We start from the raw sequence: 20,662 nt of genomic DNA, 5'->3' as shown, positions 1-20,662 counted from the left end.
AACTTAGCTGGTTTTCAGTTTCTACCACCCCAGCCCAACCATTGCCCTGATAATATAGCCACATTCTCAGTAGATTTATAACTACAACCATAAGGTTAGAATATTTCAATGTTTGTTTTTCCTAAAGCTTTTAAAACTAATGTTTGAGGAAGAAAACGGCCATGCTCCTGAGCACATTATAGTTAGGTTTCTTTACCCAACCTGATTGACCTGATTTTACTATTCCAGAAATTATTTTTTAAGCATATTTAATGAGCTGATTTCAACACATGATCTATAAGAGGACAGTTGTTAAAATTAATAGTGTGTACTTCCTTCTCCTCTCCCAACCTCTCTTCTTACCTTCCTCTCTCCATCTTTTGCCATTCCACCCTCTGCCCCATCAGTTTTGTTAAGAAAAAAAAATCTCAAAACCAGTTTGAGGCCCAGTTTGGCCTCAAACTTATGATCTTTCTGCCTTCATACCCTGGGGGTGATGTAGGAAACAGGCTTTAAATGGATTTAGTTTGAATATATATATATATATATATATATATATATATATATATATATATATAGTAAAAAAAATGTTGTACTGAGGGGTTACAGTTTCATGAGTAATGTTAAGCAAAATGTTCCCCAAGACAGGGACACAAGTGGTTTTTTTCTTTCTTGCTAGTGTTTTTAATGTACTTACAATGCACTATGTGATTCTTTTGTTTCTTTTGTATGTTCTTCTCTCATGGTATAACCCCTGTTTTCACTGGATTTTGAATTTTTTTTTAATGTAATGTTTCCAGACCACCATGATTATGTTTGAACTAAACAAACTGTTGCTGTTATTTCAGAAACAAATACGAACACAAGAAGCTAAAATAATAGAAGAGAAAGCAGCTAAGATCAAAGAGTGGGTAACCATTAAGTTAAATGAGGTATTTATTACTGTTTTTTTTTCTTTACCATTTTCTGCTTTTGAATAAAATAATCAGAATATGTGATCGTACTGAGTGAAAAAAATTCTGATTGGTGTTACTGTGTTTTGTTTAAAACCCATTGTATTTCTGAAATTAAAAATAGCAATAGGTTCATGGTGATCAGAGTAACAGCTTCATTCTAATTAGTTGGCTTCAGTTTGAATTAATTTATCTTAAATAATTATAGTGCTTCATGTATATATCATAAAATTAATGTGTTTAGTGTCTGAGAAGTACAGATTTAAATGCTCTATAATTTGGTTAAAACAATTTTATAATGCAAAAAGAATAGGGGAGTGCAAACACTTAAAACTCTTAGTTTCGGTAAATATTGGTAACATAATTATGCTGATAAATTAATTATTGTCATTTTCTTTTTAACTTACTGGTATGGAAACTATTTACATATTAACATTTTCTAAAACTTATAATTTATTAGTCCATTTTAAAATGTTGTCATATAAGAGAATATCACTATTTTCTTTCAGCTAGAATTAGAGAATCAGAATCTTCGTTTGATCAACCAAAACCAAACTGAAGAGATAAAATTAATACAGTCAAGATTACAAGGTACAAATAGTTTTGCTAAGGTGGCTTAGTTGGATTTATTTGGCTATATAAAAAGTTTTATTATTTAGTCTTCTATTATTTAGACTTTGCTGGTGTTTTAAAGACCCAAATATGAATGTCATATAAGAAGACATCATCATTAAACAAAAGAATTTATAAGCAAACTGGAAGTCCCAGACCTAAGTGAATGTTGAGAATGAGAGGGGAAGGCACAAAGAATTGGACTGATGATGTACAGGTTTATCAATGTGGCTGATACACAGGTCAGAAAAGCAAAGCTAGGTATTAATTTTGCCTCTGTCTATTCTAACAGATTACATTTATCCTCTTTTTAGGACTATACTGAGTCCCAGAGAGTTTAGCTTGCTAAAATTATTATGTAATGACTTCAAAGTATTATGTGTTGATTTAGCCCAGGAGTCCAAGGATTATAAACCATTGCTTATTGATACCCTTTAGGTACCAATCTCTTGACAATGATGACATTTTGGTCTTTTTGTTTTGTTTGTCTTGGGGCTTAAACTCTGGGCCTGGGTGCTGTCCCTGAGCTTCTTTTGTTCAAGGCTTAACATGGTACTACTTGAGCCACAGTGCCACTTCCAGCTGTGATTTAAAAGAGTGTCACAGACTTTCCTGCCTAGGCTGGCTTGGAACCATGATCCTCAGAGCTCAGTCCCTGAGTAGCTAGGATTATAGGCGTGAGCCACTGGCACCTGGCCATTTTGGTCTTTTTAAGCAAGGTAGTGCTACATATCCCTGTTTCCTTGAAAAAATTCAGAGAACCTTATGAAACCAAATAGTGGAAGTATTTATATTAATAATAGATACTTCAAAAGCCCCAGAAGACATGAATTTGGCCTTAGAAAGAGAATTAACTTTTATAGTAGGAATCAGGGAGTCACAGATTCAGTGGCTGCATTGAATGTAGTCATTGCAATGGTAGCGGCATTGAACACTTTCATGAGGGATCCCTGGCTTCACACCTTTTGAATGTGTCTCTGAACTTGGCTTTCTTTGAAGGGGGAGCTACAGGATACTTCTATGGATTCTTACATGACTGAGCTGGTAGTTAGCTGGATGCAAATGTTATAGCTTAGCACACTCATGGATCACCAGGATGCTAAACCATTCTCTATTTAAGTCTTCTGAATGAGGATTTTCATCCTGGCCATCTGATGATAACTCCATAATATCAGTAGTGACATTAGCCTATTAAAAAACACATTTAGGTGGGTACATTGGCTCACATATGTAATTCCAACCTCTTAGGAGACAGAGATTAAGCTTGGAGGTCAGCCTCGACAAATAGTTAGCAAGACTATATCTCAACCAGTAACCTGGGCATGATGGTAGGAACCTGTGTCATCTTAGATACTGGGAGGTATAGATAGGTAGGAGAATCAACATCTTACACTGAGCTTGGGTGAAAATAATACTTGGAAAATAAATAAATAAATAAATAAATGAATAAATAAATAAAATAAAGCAAAATCAAATGTTAGAGTGCTTGCCTAATAAGCATGGTACTCTGAGTTCAAACCCCAAGTTTGAAAAAAAAAAAACTAAATAAAATGGTATTTATGGCCAAGGTTGTAGCTCAGTGGTAGAATGTTTTCCTGTTATGCAGGAAACTCAAGTTTGATCCCAGCAATACACACACACACACACACACACACACACATATTTATGTTTATTAACAGATTTCTTTATAACTTTTGGCTGCTTGCAAATATTAAATCCAAAGGAATATTTGCTACTCTTGAGATAATTCAGAAGGATATTTTACAAGCTTTCAGATCACTTTCCATGATGTACAGTTATTGCTAGGTAGTATTTTTAGACCACACCTTTAGTCTTTTTTTTTTAATTTAATTTTATTTTTTTTGTGAACATACTGTACAGAGGGGTTACAATTATATAGGCAGGGTACACCTTTAGTCTTTGAACTGTGGATAAACACTTTTTTTCTGGAAGTTTCTGTGATGAAGGAAATAATCTGTACCTATACTAATATTAACTCTTTTAAAATATAATTTTTATTATTATTAAGGTGCTGTACGGAGGGGTTACCATTTCATGTTTTTGGATAATATCACATTGCTTTCCAATATTAACTTTTAAAAAATTCTACCTCTTATTTATATTTTGGTTTTGAGGACTTACTGCTTTCAAAGTACTTATTAAGTATTTTAACTATATTAAGTTTTTTCTCTCTCTCCAGTTAAAATAACTGCAGTTAAAATATTTTGAACATTTAAATATATAAAATAGACTTGTAGGGTGTGTATGTGTGGGTATTCTGGTATATTGGGCTCGAACTCAGGACCTATGCTCTCAGGTTTTTTTTCTCTCAAAGTTGGTACTTTACCACTTGAGCCACACCTCTACTTCCTACAGATATATTTAAAAAATATATTTGAGATGATCAACCTTCAGGCTCCTGTGTTAGTATATATCAATAAAGATGAACTTCAGGCCTTTTCCTGGTATAAAGAATGACTTCTGCACATTTTTATGTGCTTTGTCTCTGTGTTTAACAAACTGTTGTAATAATTCAGACCTGAACTTTGATTAATGACCTTGCAGAAGTTCAAGGGAAGAAGTCGTCCACTGTCACTACAACTAAGTCTTCAGAAGGACAACGCCTGAGCAGTTTGACATTTGGGTGCTTTTCTTCCCGAGCAAAGAGTCCTCCTCAAGCAGTAAAAGCTGAGGAAATGGGCAAAATATCATCTAAAGAGCCTGAGTTTCTGGAAGGAAAGGACTCAGCAGGTATTTATGGATTATAGCATTTTTACCCTTTTTTTGTTTTGTTTTGCTTTCTTTTTATAGTGTTGGGATTTGAACTCAGGCCCTCCACTTGCTAGATACTCTCTACTTCCAGCATTTGCTGGTATGGTTTTTTGTTTGTTTGTTTTCTTGTCAGTCATGAGGCCTAAACTCTGGGCCTGGGCACTGTCCCTCAGCTCTTCAGCTCAAGGCTAGGGCTCTATCATTGAGCCACAGCGCCACTTCTGGCTTTTTCTGCTTATGTGGTGCTAAGGAATCAAACCCAGGGCCTCATGCATGCAAGGCAAGCACTCTTCCACTGAGCCAAATTCCCAGCCCTTGCTGGTATGTTTTTTAAAGGACAAATCATTTGCTATGATTAATTGATTACTCTACATATATCTCAATTCTCCAATGTTTTACTGACAACTTGAAGTTTAATGGGAGAATTTCTAGACTGACACCACACTGAACTTTGTAGATCTCACTCTTTTGTGCCTTCTTGGGGGTTTTGCCAGTGTTACACAGAATAAACTTTTTTCTTTCTCTTTTTTATTGTTAAGGTCATGTACAGAGAGGTTACAGTTACATAAGTAAAGTAATAAGTACAGAGAAACTGATTTTTCTGGCTTAGTACTTTTTTTTTGATGCCAGTCTTTGGACTTAAACTCAGGACCTGGGTGATGTTGCTGACCTTTTTTGCTCAAAGCTAGTGCTCCACTATTGAGCCACAGTTCCACTTCTGGCTTTTTAGGCTTTAGAGATAGGATTTCACAGACTTTCTTGCTGTATCTGGATTTGAACTATGATCCTCCGGTCTCAAACTCCTGAATAGCTAGGACTACCGGCATCAGTCACCAGTGCCTGACTTTGTCTTAGTAATTATTCCACAGCAGATAGAAGTGATATTACAAGCTACTTATTTTAACTGAGATTCAGATTATAACTATGTTTTATCCATTATTCATTGAGAATATTAAAATTAATTTCATATGTTAAATATGAAATTAATTCTGGTCTAGCAAACTTGTAAAGAAATGAACCTTAGGGTACAGTTTAGTAACTGCTTTGATTTTTCCGTTTGTTGCTTCTAAGTGGAAAATATTTGCTTAGTTGTTTAGACTCCTGTCCTTTGTGCAGATTTTTTTTTTTTTTTGCCAGTCTAGGGGTTTGAACTCAAAGCCTGGCTGCTGTCCCTAAGCCTCTTTGTGATCAAGGATAATGTTCTACTACTTGAACCACAGTACCACTTCCATCTTTTTCTGAGTAGTTTATTGGAGGTAAGAATCTCACAGGCTTTTCTGCCTTGGTTGATCCTGAACTACAATCCTCAGATCTCAGCCTCCTAAGTAGATAGGATTACAAGCTTGAGCTACTGGCTCCTGGCTTGTTTGTGCAGATTTTTATTCCTTTCCTGATTCATAGACTCTGAATTCAGTGCTCTCGTGCAGCCACTGACAGCTGTTACTACTATGTTGTACATCTGCTAGCTGTTATACCTCTGTGTTGTGTGGCTGCTGGCTGCTCTTGTCCTTGTGCAAGCTCCTCTCTTGTTGACTTTTCCCAAATATTTTAAAGTCTTGAAAGTTTTCTTCATCCACAGGAGAAAAATTATAGTTCTGACAGCTGTTTGTAGCTTAGTTATGCTGTCCTGAAGACTATATAATGATTTTTCCATCAGAAGGTGGCTGTGTTACTTGCTTCTTGCCATTACTTGCTATTTTTTTTTCTTTTTCAAGATGCTCATTCTATCTTAGATAGGGTTACAGTGGCTGGTACTGCAGCTTTAGCTCACTCACAAGTTCAACAAACAGCCTGATAGGAAACTTTCAAGTGATTTTGTTTAGCCTCTGGTTGCTTAACTCTGAGGCATATTTATGTTTTCAGAGTTCCTTTTCTGTTCTATAATCTTAATCTTAATCTTTTTTTCTTTTATGAGATAGGGTCTCACCATGTATTCTATGCTGACCTTGAACTCAGTCCACCTGCCTGAGTCTTCCTAGTGCTGGGATTACAAACATGCTCCACCACACCTAGCTTTAGTCTACAGTTTTAATTCACTGTTTATTAAGATGATTGTGTATTCTGTTACTTATTCCATTAATATAAATAAGCCATATATAAAGGCATTTAAGTGAGTATTGTTCTAGCCAGGCATCCATGACTCATGCTTATAATCCTATCTATTTAGGAGGCTGAAATCTGAGGTTCACAGTTCACAGTTCAAAGCTGGTCCAGAAAGGAAAGTCCATCTTATCTCCAATTAACCACCAAAAACCCAGAAACAGAGCTATGTCTCAAGTGGTAGAGTGCTAGCTTTGAACACAAAAGCTCAGTGCCCAGATCCTAAGTTCAAGTCCCTGGACTGTATACACACACACACAAAGTATTATTCTTATAATAAAAAAACCTTGTAATTGTGATTAAACCAAAAATAGAGCCAAAGAAGCATTTTTATTTATATTTTCTTCATAATTTTACTTATGTCATATGTTAAAGCTTGGACACATGTTTGTTTCTTAAATTAAAGCTTTGTGTTTATTATATTTATGTTTATTTTATGATAAATTAGAAATTTAATGGAAAAAGGAATTAAGGAACCAGGTATCATTGTACATCCTATATTCCTAGATACTCCCAGGGAAGTGAGATATGAGGATCACAGTTTGAGAGCAGCCTGGGGAAAGCTATTTATTCTGTGGCTCTATGTGAAAAACAAACTACAAGTAAAATGACTAGGGGTGTGGCTCAAATGGTAGAGCACTTCCATAGTACTGCGGAAAGCAGTAGCTGCTTCTGATAGTCAAATTACCTACTTTACATATTGTTTCTTTCCTTATGTATTTTTAGACTCTTGTTATGTCAATGTATTTGTTTGTAGAAAGCCTTTCAGTTTTGATACAATTATATTGAACTATTAAAGTTTTGTGTTTTGTATAAAGCTCATGGTTTTACTTAAATTTTTTTTAAAACTTGTTTAAGTCATGAGATGAGGGATAATATAAGTTAACCTTATATGAAATATCTAGTTCCTACAGTGTAGTTACATAAAGCTAATATATAGCAAAGATTTATTAAAAATACTGTGCTGATATATTTTCTAGAAGCAGACATTGTAGAGAAATCAGCTGATAATCAAGTCCAAGAAATCAACAGAAACCAAAGAACATTGCATGAAACCCCTTGCAGCTTAGAGCAGAACCGGAAATCAAGAGCAAGCTTTGCGACAGATGGCAGTCTGTCCCAGAATTCTGGTGCTCCAGTGAGTGACTGGAGTTCTGAGGAGGAAGATGGGAGCAAAGGAAGATCCAAGTCCAGACCTACATCCACCCTTTCCAGTCACACGTCAGAGGAAGGTGCCCAATGTGGCCGGATGGGAAGTGAAGCATATTTGACAGCATCTGATGACAGTAGTTCTATATTTGAAGAAGAGACTTTTGGCATAAAGAGACCAGAACACAAGAAGCTTTATTCTTGGCAACAGGAGGCACAGTGGAAGGCTCAGAATAGACTTCTTGAAAAGGGAAATTCTGAAACAAGTAAGAAGGAGCAAGATAGTTCCTCAGATGAACTGAATAAAAAGTTTCAATCCCAAAGACTGGATTATTCATCCTCATCAAGTGAGGCCAACACTCCAAGTCCTATTTTGACCCCAGCTTTAACTCCAAAGTATGCTAACTCACTCCCTGGAAAAGGAGCACAAGTAGCACCTTCATCACACGTGCTGTCGCCTAAGTTAAGGATTCCTAATGTTTTCAGTATAAGTGTAGCACTCACCAAAAGGCACTTAAGCCAGCCACAGTTAAGTTCTGACAGGATGTTTGGTACAAACAGAAATGCCATAAGCATGATACGACCACTGAGACCTCAGGAAACTGATCTTGATCTACTTGATGGCGACAGTGCAGAACATGTAGAGAATATGGATACAAGCTGTGATGATGGATTATTTACTCAGGACTCTCCGGAATCTCCATATTTAGACCACCAGGAAGTCAGCGACTTGGCAAAGAAGGCCGCATGCAACAAACCTCCCACTCCTCCCCTGCACCGGTTTCCCTCTTGGGTAATTATATATTCCTCTGTATAAAACATACACTGTGGTTTCTTTTCTCAGTGCTTTTCAGCTTTTATTTTTTCTCCTATTTCTTTTAAAATCCAACTTGATTCTGGAAATTGCCAGGTTAGAATTCAATTTCTCTATCTCTTTTCCCATACAGTTCTCTGTCTTGAGACATACAACACATGGGAGATCTATTGCCATTTTTTGGAGGTCTATTTTCTTTTTTAATATTATTTTCTTTTCTTTTTATTTTTCTGCCAGTTGTGGGGCCTAAACTCTGGGCCTGGGCACTGTCTCTCAGCTCTTTAGCTCAAGGCTAGTGTTCTACCACTTGAGTCACAGCGCCACTTCTGGCTTTTTCTGCTTATGTGGTGCTGAGGAATTAAACCCAGAGCCTCATGCATGTGAGACAAGCACTCTACCACGGAGCCACCTTCACAGACCTTCTTTTTTTTTTTTTTTTAACTTTTTTTATTGTAAAGATACTGTACGTAGGGGTTACAGTTACATGAGTAAGGTAATGAGTCCATTTCCTACCGGGCATTGTTACCTCCTCCTTTGTTTTTGCCTACCATCATTCCCTCTCCGCCTCCCCAACTCCTCCCTTCCATACTCTCACCCTCTCCCAAGTTGTAAAGTTGGTTTTCAACGTGTCTTGTAAATCAAGTTGTTACAATGAGTCAACCTATATCCTTATTTCTGCATTTTGTTATTTCCTTACCCCTCCACATATTAGAAAAATGTATATACAAGCTGCAGGACACAGGAATTAAATACAGTGAAAACAGGGGTTATACCATGGGGGAGGAACAAAGAAAAGAAACAAAAAAACCACATAGTACATTATAAATACATTAAAAACAACAGCAACAAAGATAAAAACCTCTTGTGTCCCTATCTTGAGGTTCAGTTTGCATAGCATCATCTTATATATGACCTTTTCTGCATGTCTGGTAAGATTGTCCAAGATGTATACTAGTTATTGCAAATAAGGCAAACCATGGGACCTATATTTCTTTGGGTCTGGCTTACTCCACTTAATATAGTTTTTTCCAAATCTTTCTGTTTCCTAACAAATGGGGCGGTATCATTCTTTCTGATGGCGTAGAATTCCTCTGTGTGTGTGTGTGTGTGTGTGTGTGTGTGTGTGTGTGTGTGTGTGTATCTCACATTTTCTTGATCCATTCATCTACTGAGGGGCATCAGGGTTGGTTCCATATCTTAGCTATGGTGAATGCTGCAATAAACATAGTTGTGCTGGTAGCTTTAGTATGGTCTTGTTTGTGATCGTTTGGGTAAATGCACAAAAGTGAGATTGCTGGGTCATAGGGGAGCTCTCTGTGTAGTCTTTTGAGGAACTTCCATACTGCTTTCCAAAGTGGTTGAATAAGTTTACACTCTCACCAACAATTCAGTAGGGTTCCCTTTTGATCACATCCCCTCCAGCATTTGTTGTTATTAGAGTTCTTGATTATAGCCATTCTAACTGGGGTGAGGTGGAATCTCAATGTGTTTTGATTTGCATTTCTTTTATGGCTAGAGAATTGAGCATTTCTTTATGTGTCTATTGGCCATTCTTATTTGCTCTTCAGAGAAGTCTCTTTAAGTCATTAGCCCACTTATTAATTGGGCAGTTGTTTCTTTGAGGGTTTGTTGTTGGGGGACTATTGCCATTTTTTATGATAAATTGGTGGGGAAATGAGCTTTCCATTTCTGGACTTTAACTAGAGTGAGTTACCCCACTGTCCAAGCTGTGCTAGACCATTCTAGGCTTCCTCCTGTGAGCTGGTGTTCCACTAAAACAAACATCTGAAGAAACAGAACATCTTGTTTCCTAGGGGAACAACTTTTCAAGAGAAAGACAAGAGGAAATTGAATGACTCTGCATGCTTGCTCACTTAGTATGTAGAAAAGCTACTGGTTTTTGAGAATTGTTTTCATATTCTGATACCTTTCCAAAGATAGTTTTTTAGGGACTTGTAAGTATAGGATTATACCAGCGACAAATAGGACATCTTCCTTCCCTATTTGAATTTATGTCTCCATCTTTATCGTGTTAGCTAGAAATTCTAGTACCATACTGAATAAGAGTAGGGAGAGTAGACATCTTTGTCTCACTCCTGACTTTAGGGAAAATGATTCCAGCTTTTCTCCAGTTAAAGTTGGCTATAGGTTTGTCATATATTGTCTTTATTAAGTTTAGAGATGTTCCCCCACCCACCCATCCTCCACCCCACTTTTTTTAGTCAGTCATGGGGCTTGATCTCTGGGCCTGGACACTGTCTCTGAGCTGTTCTACCATTTGAGCCACAGCACCACTTCCGGTTTTCTGGTGGTTAATTGGAGATAAGAGTGTCAGACTTTCCTGCCTGGGCTAGCTTTGAACCTCTATCCTCAGATCTAAGCCTTGCTAGGATTACAGGTGTGAGCCACCAATGCCTGGCTAGATATGTCCCTTCTACTCCTAGTTTCTTCAGAGCTTTTACCATAAATAATGTTGAATTTTGTCAGAGGCTTTTTATTCTGCATTGAGATTAGATGATTTTCATTTTTGGTCCTGTTCATGTATTTATTGATATATGTATGTTGAACTGTCTTTGAATCCCTGGGGTAAAGCCAGTTTGATCACATTATATGATTTTTGATATGTTGTTGAACTTGGTTTGCAAAGATTTTATTGAGAATTTTTGCATCAGTGTTCACTGAGATTGGTCTATAGTTCTCTGTCTCTCCCTCTTTTCTTTTAATATCTGCCTGGTTTTAGAATGAGTGTAATACTTGCTTTATAGAATGAGTTTTGTAGAGGTCTTTCCTTTTCTATTTCATGGAGGACTTAGTTCTTCTTTGACAGTCTAGGAGAATTCTTCTATGAATCCATCTACCATGGACTTAACTTTGTTGGAAGATTTTTTTTTAAAATTAATGCATCAGTCTCATTGGTTGTTATAGCTCTATTGAAATAGTTTATAAATACTGTTGGTTCAATTTCATTGAACTTGTATGTAAACTTGTATGTAAAAGTGTATCCATTTCTTATTGGTTTCCAACTTATTTGTGTATAGGTTTTCCGTATTCCCTCAAGATCCTTTTAATTTCTTTAGCATTTGTTGTGAAAATCACTTTTTCATGTCTAGTTTTATTGATTTGAATCCAGTCTTTTGATTAAATTAGCTACAGGTTTATCAATCTTATTTAGTTATTTAAAGAACTTTTTTTTTGGGGGGGGGGTCCGGTCGTGGGGCCTGAACTCTGGGCCTGAGCTCTGTCCCTCAGCTCTTCAGCTCAAGGCTAGCACTCTACGACTTGAGCGATAGCGCCACTTCCGGCTTTTTTTTTCTGCTTATGTGGTGCTGAGGAATCGAACCCAGGGCCTCATGCATGCAAGGCAAGCACTCTACCACTGAGCCACCTTCCCAGCCCAGAACCTTTTTTGTTTCATGGTTTATTTGTATAGTTTGTTTAGTCTCTAGTTCATTAATTTCTGTTATAATATTCACTATTTCCATCTGCTATTTGGGGATTTGGTTTGTTCTTCTGTGTGTATATAAAACAAAAAGACACCACCAGTTATTAAGAAGGAGAAAAGAGGGAGAAAAATGAGAGAAAAACAGACAAAACTAAAACCAAAACGCAAACAAATGATGTTCAAGAAATCTAGTTACAAGATACGAGTTTAGGTAGTGAGAAATAATTAGCAATGGAGGAACAACTGTAGAAGAGAGTATGAGTAAGAGCAGTGTTCCAATTGTAGATAAAAGGAAGGTATAAATGGAAAGGAAATATAGGAAGAGGGGTGATGTTGTGATTTGAAAAAGAGCACCAGAAGGCTGGTATTGGGATTCAGAGAAAAGAAAGGGAGAAACAAATGTAAAATTAAATGGGAGGAATTAAGTTTTTGCTAGAATGTAGAAGTTAAAGGCAAATCATTTTTATTTCAATTTACAGAGAAGAAAAAGCATACAGTTAAACAACTATAACACTCAAACAAACCAAAGTAAGAACAAAGGCAAACTAATTTATGTACAATACATTGTGATAAATATGTCTCTCTATATAGACCTCTCTACAAGATTTAAGAGGCTGCTTAATATCTGTGTGTGAGGACTTCTCAGAAGATTTTACACGGGGGGGAAAGGCCTTCAGATTCCTTGCTGATGGCTATCCCTGCCCCCCCCCAATATGTTACAGCAGGGAGTTCTAAAGCTGCTTTGTTGCTAAGTGTCTGCACAGTGACCTGTGCTGGATATTTCCTGAGCTACTCTAGCTTTTGATAGCAAGTTCTAGGCATAGGCTGGCTTCCTGGAAGGCTGCAGCTCTTCTATGGTGCCAACTACAGCTGCATCTCAGGTACCTCTATTATCTGCTTCAACAGGAACCCCCAGGTCTTTTCCCTGGTACTGCCACCTGCTGGACTTCTGCAGCATCTGGCTTCTAAGCTGCAGCATAGCTTCCTGAAGCTAACATTTTGTGCCGGTCCCTATTGGACACTCCCTCCCTTCTCTTGCCTCTTATAACTGATTTATATATACAAGTTTTTTTTGGGTTTTTTTTTTTTTTGGTTTTTTTTTGGTAATGGTCCTGGGGCATGAACTCAGGGCCTGGGTTCCATCCTGAGATTCTTTTTCAAAAGGCTAGCACTCTACCACTTTGAGGCACAGTGCCACTTCTGGTTTTCTGGTGGGTAACTGGAGGTAAGAGTCTCATGGATGTTCATTCATGCCTAGGTTGGCTTTGAACTGTGATCATCAGCTCTCAGCCTCATGAGTAGCCAGGATTACAAGTGTGAGCCACCATCACCTGGCTTTATATACAAATTCTATTTTAAAGTGTCCTGTGGGTTGTTAAACTGCTATGGCAGCTCCCAGAGAAAAGTTTCCAAGATGGAAATCCTTTGTTGCTCTCTGGAATATGAGGGAGAATAGAATATCTTAGTTCTTCCATTGCAGCCTCTTGCAGTGGATTAATTGCTGCCACCCCTTTGGCTGGTGCTGGCAATAAGGCTTACAGATTGTGTGCCTTTCCTGCAGCTAAATTTGGCAATCCCTTGGCAGGACCATCTGATTGTACCTGGTAGTGCTGTCTTTGGTTCCTCTGCTTCCAGCAGGGATAGCTGGGTACTGGCTCCAAACTCTTTGCTACTTTAATTTTTATGTGATTGCTTCTCTACAGTTTTCTGGATCCTGAAAAACTGTGGTTTCACCTTTTTTTTTTTACTCTTTCCTTCTTCAGCATCTAGTTACTTCTGTGTCATCAGATTCTTCTCATTCTCAGAGTGAAAATGGTAAATACTTTAAATCCATTGCCTTGTCCTGTCTCCCTTCTTAACTGTATTATAAACAAAGTGAATTGGTCTGTCTTGTGGATTTAAGTTTTCCTGCACATTTTGGCATGACTTAACTTTAGGCCTTTAGAGAAACGTCTGATTAGCAGGATTTTAAATTTTTTTGGATTCATGTTCTTCTACTAATACTTTTTAATTTAGTAATTGCCCTAATTTTAAACAAACTAGGACTAGCTATATTTTCCTAGTATAAAGTCAGACTTTGAGATATAACTGCTATTGTTTGTTTTCAGAGACTATTTCAGTGTTCATATGAAATCTACAGTTTATCATGAAATTCTGGATGGTTCAAAAATTGGGAAATTGGGCTGGGAAGGTGGCTCAGTGGTAGAGCGCTTGCCTTGCATGCATGAGGCCCTGGGTTCGATTCCTCAGCACCACATAAGCAAAAAGGAAAAAGCCAGAAGTGGTGCTGTGGCTCAAGTGGTAGAGCACTAGCCTTGAGTTGAAGAGCTGAGGGACAGTGCCCAGGCTCAGAGTTCAGGCCCCATGACCGGACCCCCCCTCCCCAAGAAATATGGAAATTAATGGCATGTGATTCTCTGTAATTCTAACCATGTTACTCTTTAGGCAGTGAGAAGTTCAGATTTTGCCTTTTTTATTATGTTCAGATTTTCAGAGATTTAGGTTAGGCTTTCAAGTTTGTTTCACTTGGCCAACCATTGTACTTTTTTTTTGTTTTGTTTTCGTTTTTTTGTCTTTCTCACTTCTCTTCTTCTTCTGAAACTATTCAGTAGTGTTGCTTTTCAAAAGCTGGCTATCCAAGTAGAAAATTTATCTCTGTGTTTCTTTTTTTTGGGGGGGGGGTCCGGTTGGGGGGCCTGAACTCTGGGCCTGGGCGCTGTCCCTCAGCTCTTCAGCTCAAGGCTAGCACTCTACCACTTGAGCCACAGCACCACTTCTGGCTTTTTCCTTTCTGCTTATGTGGTGCTGAGGAATTGAACCCAGGGCCTCAGGCATACAAGGCAAGCGCTCTACCACTGAGCCACCTTCCCAGCCCCCCCTCCATTGGTTCTTATGACATCTCTTATTACTACCTACTCTCCAGACCCACACAGTCATGGCCTCTAACTGCCTCCTATCTGTTTACTGCCCTCTTCTGATCTAACCACTTTGCTTCTTAGTCTCTTTGTATGTCTCTCACAATCACCTGCACAGGGAAGGTACATATGATTCATTCAGCCATTCCTCACTCAAAAAGGCTGCCAGTCATCAGCAGTTTATTTCAGTTTCTTCTCTGGCACCTGACCATTTTGAAAAGATGATGGTGTTGGTTGCCTACTGTGTCCTAATTCAGCCTGCTCGGTCTAGGTTAGACCCATTACAGAAGGTACAAATGATGATCTATGCTGTGTATTGGAAACCACGTAGAGTCCCTTTTCTCATGGACAGAGCTAATACTCATTTCAGAGATCATTGTCAGAGAAGAAGGGAAAATTAAATAACTTTTAGGATCAGATGATATTATACATTTATTATAATTTTCAAAATCATTTATCATTTGACCTCAGGTATTTTTCTGTTGTTTTGAAATATAATTGAAATACAAAAGTGATAGCATTGAATGCCAGATAGAGTATGCTGTGTGATTTCTGACTTCAAGGTCTTTCTTTTTTTTTTAATCATGTTCCAAAATATTAAAGAAGATATATATATGTATATATATACATATATGATTAGTAACTGTGAATGGTTTCTAGGTTACTGTTATAGCCATTAAAGGTATATCTTTCTTTCCCCCCATAAACCACAGTGTAAAATGGAAGAATATTAAAGATGGGATTTATCCATAGACACTGAATAAGCTTCCACTTACTGGTTTTCTACATCGTCAAAAGAATCTTAAATGACTGATAAATGAGGGAGAGGGAATCTCTATAATATTATTCACTATGGTGTTTTACTGGCCTTGATGAATTTAATAATAATGCTGTATCTAGTGACTGCTAAGTGAAACACAAATGGAAAAAATATGTACTGAAAATAATCTTTTGAGTTTTTTTCCTTAACTTTCCTTTAAAAATCTCTTTTTTACATTAATTAGGAAAGCAGAATTTATGCTGTAGCCAAATCAGGAATTCGAATGTCTGAGGCCTTCACTATGGAAAACACTAATAAAAGTAAGTGCTTTTGCATGCTGCACCATAGTTGAGGAAGTTCTGCTAAGTGTCAACATAATGCACATGATAGGGTAATATACTATAGAAGACAAGTAACTTATTATTCCACTTAAACAAAGTAGCCAAATAATTCATAGAAACAGAATATAGAATGCTAATTACTGGGGCTGAGGAGAGAGGAGAAAGGGACATTTACAGGATAAAAAAGTCCAGACATCTATTTTACAGCATTGTAATTACAAGCAATGAATTGTATCCTTGAAAATGATTAAGATGGTGGACCGGAAGTGTGGCTCAACTGGTAGAGCACCAGCCTTGAGTGAAAAAGCCAAGTAAGAGTACGAAGGCCCGGAGTTCAAGCCCCAGTATTAGCACAAAGAAAAATAAAAAACATGTAACAGGACTTTAGGCCAAAGAACATTCCAACAGGTGTTAGTCATTCTCAATGAATTACTGAATCTGCATAGCCTGAGATAAATGTGCATGAAGATACTAAAGAAATAAAAGCTGTGATTCTTGCTGAGAGTTGCAGCTTAGTTTGGAAATGTTATAAGGAAAGAATTTGAAGAAATAATGAGCTGTATAAAAAAAGTGTGTATATCAACCTATAAATGCCAGAAAGCAGATGGAATGTTCACACAATTTCCCTTTAATTAGAAACAATGATAATTCATAGTAATCAGAAATAGGCCAATATGCTAGTTAGAAAGATCGTTGTTTGGCTTTTTAGAATGTCTTTCTGTTTCAGATGCTGCTACCATGCTTTCCTGCACCACATCAGGACTTTATACATCTCTGATATACAAGAATCTGACCACTCCGGTCTATACAACGTTGAAGGGGGTAACTCAGCAGTGTTTCTTTAAACATGTGGCTCTCTTCCTGGAAAAAAAAAAACTATTTTCAAAGCTCCAGATTCCATTCTTAACATTTTGCACACTCTCCCTTTGTAGAGAGTTTTAGAAGTTCACATTAATATATCATAAAAAAAAAAGAATTGGAATGGTCTGGAAAAGATAATTATTCTTCTCAAAACTGTAGAGATCTGCATATATTTTCATGTGGTTTCTCCTCACCTCTGCCCCAGGCTGTTACTTGTTTAAAGGCAACATACTATTAATATAATGGGGACTTCTAATTTACAAAAATCTTTGTATCAATGCCAGGGTCCCCTTCCTTGCCAGATGTTAATTAAAATGAGGACTGGCAAATACTGACAACCTTATGTGTTCAGGAATCTTTCCTAATTGACAAATTCCTCACTAATTAGAATCTGAGGTTTGACAACATGACTTTCATAGGCATAATATAGTCTTGTATTTCTTTTTAAAAATTTATTCCATGACTTAACTTTCTGTAAACCATTTCATGTCTAAAGAGACAGAGGTAAATTTAGGGATAGATAGAGGAAGGCTATACTGCTTTTCTTTAGAAGGCAACCCAAATAAGCAGCAGCCCTTTCCTGGATGAGTCTTCTGGCTCCGAGGAAGAGGACAGCTCCAGGTCCAGCTCACGGACATCAGAATCAGACTCGCGCAGCCGCAGTGGGCCCGGCAGCCCCAGAGCCATGAAACGAGGTAAGGGAAAAGTTTGGGTGCATGTGGAATATTTATTTGGAACATTATCCCCATAATTGGCTTTAAAAAAAGAATCAAAGTACCTGCTTCAAACTATAGGGCTTCAAATAATTACCCTTGGACTAAAATGTTTATATTCTAGTCCTAATTTTCTACTTCATTCCAAGCCATATAGTTTCATTATTATCATTAAGTTTCATTATTATCGTTATATTATTAATTGTCTTATTGTCTGCAGAGGAAAGAGATCACTTTTCTATGGAAATAAAGGGATATCATGAACTTGGGGATATGTGTATGACTCAGTAGCCAAGCATTCACCACGGCCTGATCCCCAGTACTGCTCAGATCAAGGTCTCTTATAGAAGGGTCAGTCCTCTGCTTCTGAGCTGTTTGCACTGTAGAGGCTTCCCTTCGTTCTACCTTGGAAGCCATTGTTGGCTGTAGGGAGCTTTACAGCCTGAGAACTCAGAAGATTCCAGTTTGTTCCACAGTCCCTTTTCCCCCAGTTTGTGTCCCCAGGAATAAACAAGCATAAGCCCTTGGGTGACCCCAAATGTATCAGAGAGTGGTGGTTTGGGAAGAGTACTAAGCTCTGCACTGGCTGGAGGAGAACCAAAGGATATATTTGTTTTGCCTGCTGTTTTCAATACTTACAATCCTGTGCAGTAGTTTATGTAGGGGAAGAGGTTGTGGGAGTTTCATGGTTCAGAGGGTCTGGACTTGTCTTCAGTCCTGACTATCAGCGAACACAATCCAGGCGACAGTTCCCAGGAGTAGGTCTCAGTACGTTCAGACCCTGACTTTTATGTTCTGTTCTTCAGAGCACTTACTGCATACTTGTCATCTAACTCCCCTCACCCCCCAAATCTAGGTTCCCTGAGGACTGACATATTTCTGTTTTGTTGTCTGTTCTAACACTAGCACATCAGACAGTACCGACACACTGGTCCTGGGGATAGTAGCCTGAGATGTTTCCCTGCCACATTGCCCCTCATTAACTATTTGTGGACAAATCCTGTCATCTCTAGGTTTTAGACAACATAGAGAATGGGCCCTTAGCGTGGATGATCTCTGAGGGCCCTAGTCTTTGTTTTCCTATGAAAAATAAAGATATAATCATAATGATTACTTCTCTGAGTCTAATAAGTATTACAAGAATTATATCATTCTAATGTGCCATTAGGTGTTAGCATTTTGTTAAATTGCTAGATACTATGAAAAATGATGTAAGTCCTTGATTTCATTTCTTATTTCAAATCTGCAATTGTGATTTTGAAAATGTAGTTTACAAGTCATAAGTAATTAAACAACTGAAATATTGTGAAAGTTCCAATGAATTTTACTTTAGGCTGCTGGCATACTTTTTTTTTTTTAATGACAACTAGTAGCTTATTCTACTTCCATTAAAAATACTATTGAGCCGGGCGCTGGTGGCTCACACCTGTAATCTAGCTACTCAGGAGACTGAGATCTGAGGATCACGGTTCAAAGCCAGCCCAGCCAGGAAAGTCCCTCAGACTCTTATCTCCAATAAACCACTAGAAAACCAGAAGTGGCACTGTAGCTTAAGCGGTAGAGCGCTCGCTGTGAGCTATTGAGCTCAGGGACAGTGCCCTAGCCCAGAGTTCAAGCCCCACCCCTGACCAAAAAAACCCAAAAACTATTGAAACCATGCATTTTTAGAGCATTACTAGGAATTGAACTTAGGGCCTCAGGCTTGCTAAGCAAATATCCTACCACTTGAGTTATATATACCCCAGCTCTTTTTTTTCTTTTTTCATTTTGTTTTTGAGATAGGGTCTTGCTTTGTTTGTGATGGTCTCAAACTGATGAATTCCTACCTCCAACTCCCAAGTCATTACGATTGTAGGCATGAGCCACTGTGCCAGACATAGGTTGATTTTTAGTGTGGAGTTACTTTAAAAGTGATTATAGAACTTAAGTGGTTTATAATATGATTGTGAAAGTCTTGGTAAATGAAAGTTGAATATTTGTTTGCCTATATACCAATATGTGAATACAGTATTTTTAATTTTTAATAAGATGCACGTAGACTATTATATATCCTTTATATATATAACCCCAGCCGTGGTTGTAATGAAGCCATAATATTATTTATGTTTCTTTGACTTCCTTGGAGATTAGCATAGCATTCCTAACTCATTAGTTTTGTTTTCTTCTTTTAAAGTTCTTCATGGCCAAAAATGAAAATAAATCTAGTCTATGGTGGTTTCTGACTTAGGAATGTTTATATTCTGTAGGAGAACTCACAGATGTCATTTGGAGAGCCCTTATTAATATTGACTTGATTTATTTCTGTTCTTAGGGGTGTCTGTTTGTTCTGTGGCTTCTGAAAGTGATTATGCTATCCCTCCTGATGCCTATGCCACAGACACAGAATGCTTACAGCCAGAGCAGAAGCTTCCTAAAACCTGCTCATCTTCCAGTGACAGTGGGAAAAATGTAAATACTAGATGTTTGTTTACTTATATTAAGTTTTTTATATGTATTCGGGTCCAGTTCTAGCTTTTTTCTCGTTAATGGGAGATAAGAGTCTATCAGATTTATCTGCCCAGACTAGCTTCAAACCTTGATCCTCAGAGCTCAGCCCCCTGATTTCCTAGGATTATAGGCATGAGCCATAGGCACTCAGCTTAGTATCTATCAGCTTTTTTAAAATTACTTAGATAACAGTAAGAAATTTTCCTTCCCTAGATAACCACTACCAATATTTTTATTCAACTAAAGGCAATTTTACCTTGTGTAGAATTACTCTTTCAAAGAACAGAATACATGACTGAAGGGATTAAATTCTGAAGAAATTTTAATGGATATTTTATTGAATCTGTAGATTACACTTTTGGTAGGCCATTCCCGTAGTATCAATTCTGCTTGTCCATGGACACAGGAGGTCTTTTATTTTCAAGGATCTTCTTCAGTTTCTTTCTTTGGGATTTTATAGTTTTCATCTTTGTGGTCTTTCACTGCTTTGGTAAAGTTTATTTCTAGTGCTTTGTTTCTTTCTCTTGGATTATTGCTCTGGTTAAGAATTCAAGCCCTGGGGCTGGGAAGGTGGCTCAGTAGTAGAGCGCTTGCCTTGTATGCCTGAGGCCCTGGGTTCGATTCCTCAGCATCACATCAGCAAAAAGAAAAAAGCTGGAAGTGGCGCTTGGCTCAAGTGGTAGAGCGCTAGCCTTGAGCTGAAGAGCTGAGGGACAGTGCCCAGGCCCAGAGTTCAGGCCCCACGACCGGACCCCCCCAAAAAA

The 20,662-nt window shown here is 37.7% G+C and overlaps 1 protein-coding gene across 3 annotated transcripts in view; it reads left to right on the top strand.

Annotated features, from left to right (window-relative positions):
* Nucleotides 1-20,662, top strand: part of Plekhh2 (pleckstrin homology, MyTH4 and FERM domain containing H2) — a 107,252-nt gene that overhangs the window by 34,927 nt on the left and 51,663 nt on the right. For 2 of the 3 annotated variants that reach the window (XR_006146952.1, XM_042675493.1), the window contains exons 5-12: nt 828-911; nt 1,442-1,523; nt 4,110-4,295; nt 7,397-8,358; nt 15,741-15,816; nt 16,565-16,659; nt 17,249-17,393; nt 19,723-19,859. Coding sequence is in view for 2 of the 3 variants with exons in the window: in XM_042675493.1 (XP_042531427.1) it covers nt 828-911; nt 1,442-1,523; nt 4,110-4,295; nt 7,397-8,358; nt 15,741-15,816; nt 16,565-16,659; nt 17,249-17,393; nt 19,723-19,859 (1,767 nt within the window). In the remaining variant the exon portion in view is untranslated. The remainder of the gene's footprint in view (nt 1-827; nt 912-1,441; nt 1,524-4,109; nt 4,296-7,396; nt 8,359-15,740; nt 15,817-16,564; nt 16,660-17,248; nt 17,394-19,722; nt 19,860-20,662) is intronic. The other variant, XM_042675494.1, reaches the window with a different exon arrangement.

This window comes from Dipodomys spectabilis, unplaced genomic scaffold (genome assembly GCF_019054845.1).
Source record: "Dipodomys spectabilis isolate Male_0828 unplaced genomic scaffold, ASM1905484v1 ptg000026l, whole genome shotgun sequence".
NCBI classification, from domain to species: Eukaryota; Metazoa; Chordata; class Mammalia; order Rodentia; family Heteromyidae; genus Dipodomys; species Dipodomys spectabilis.
Note: the sequence above shows the minus strand (reverse complement) of the source record. Positions and strands in the feature narration are given on the sequence as shown.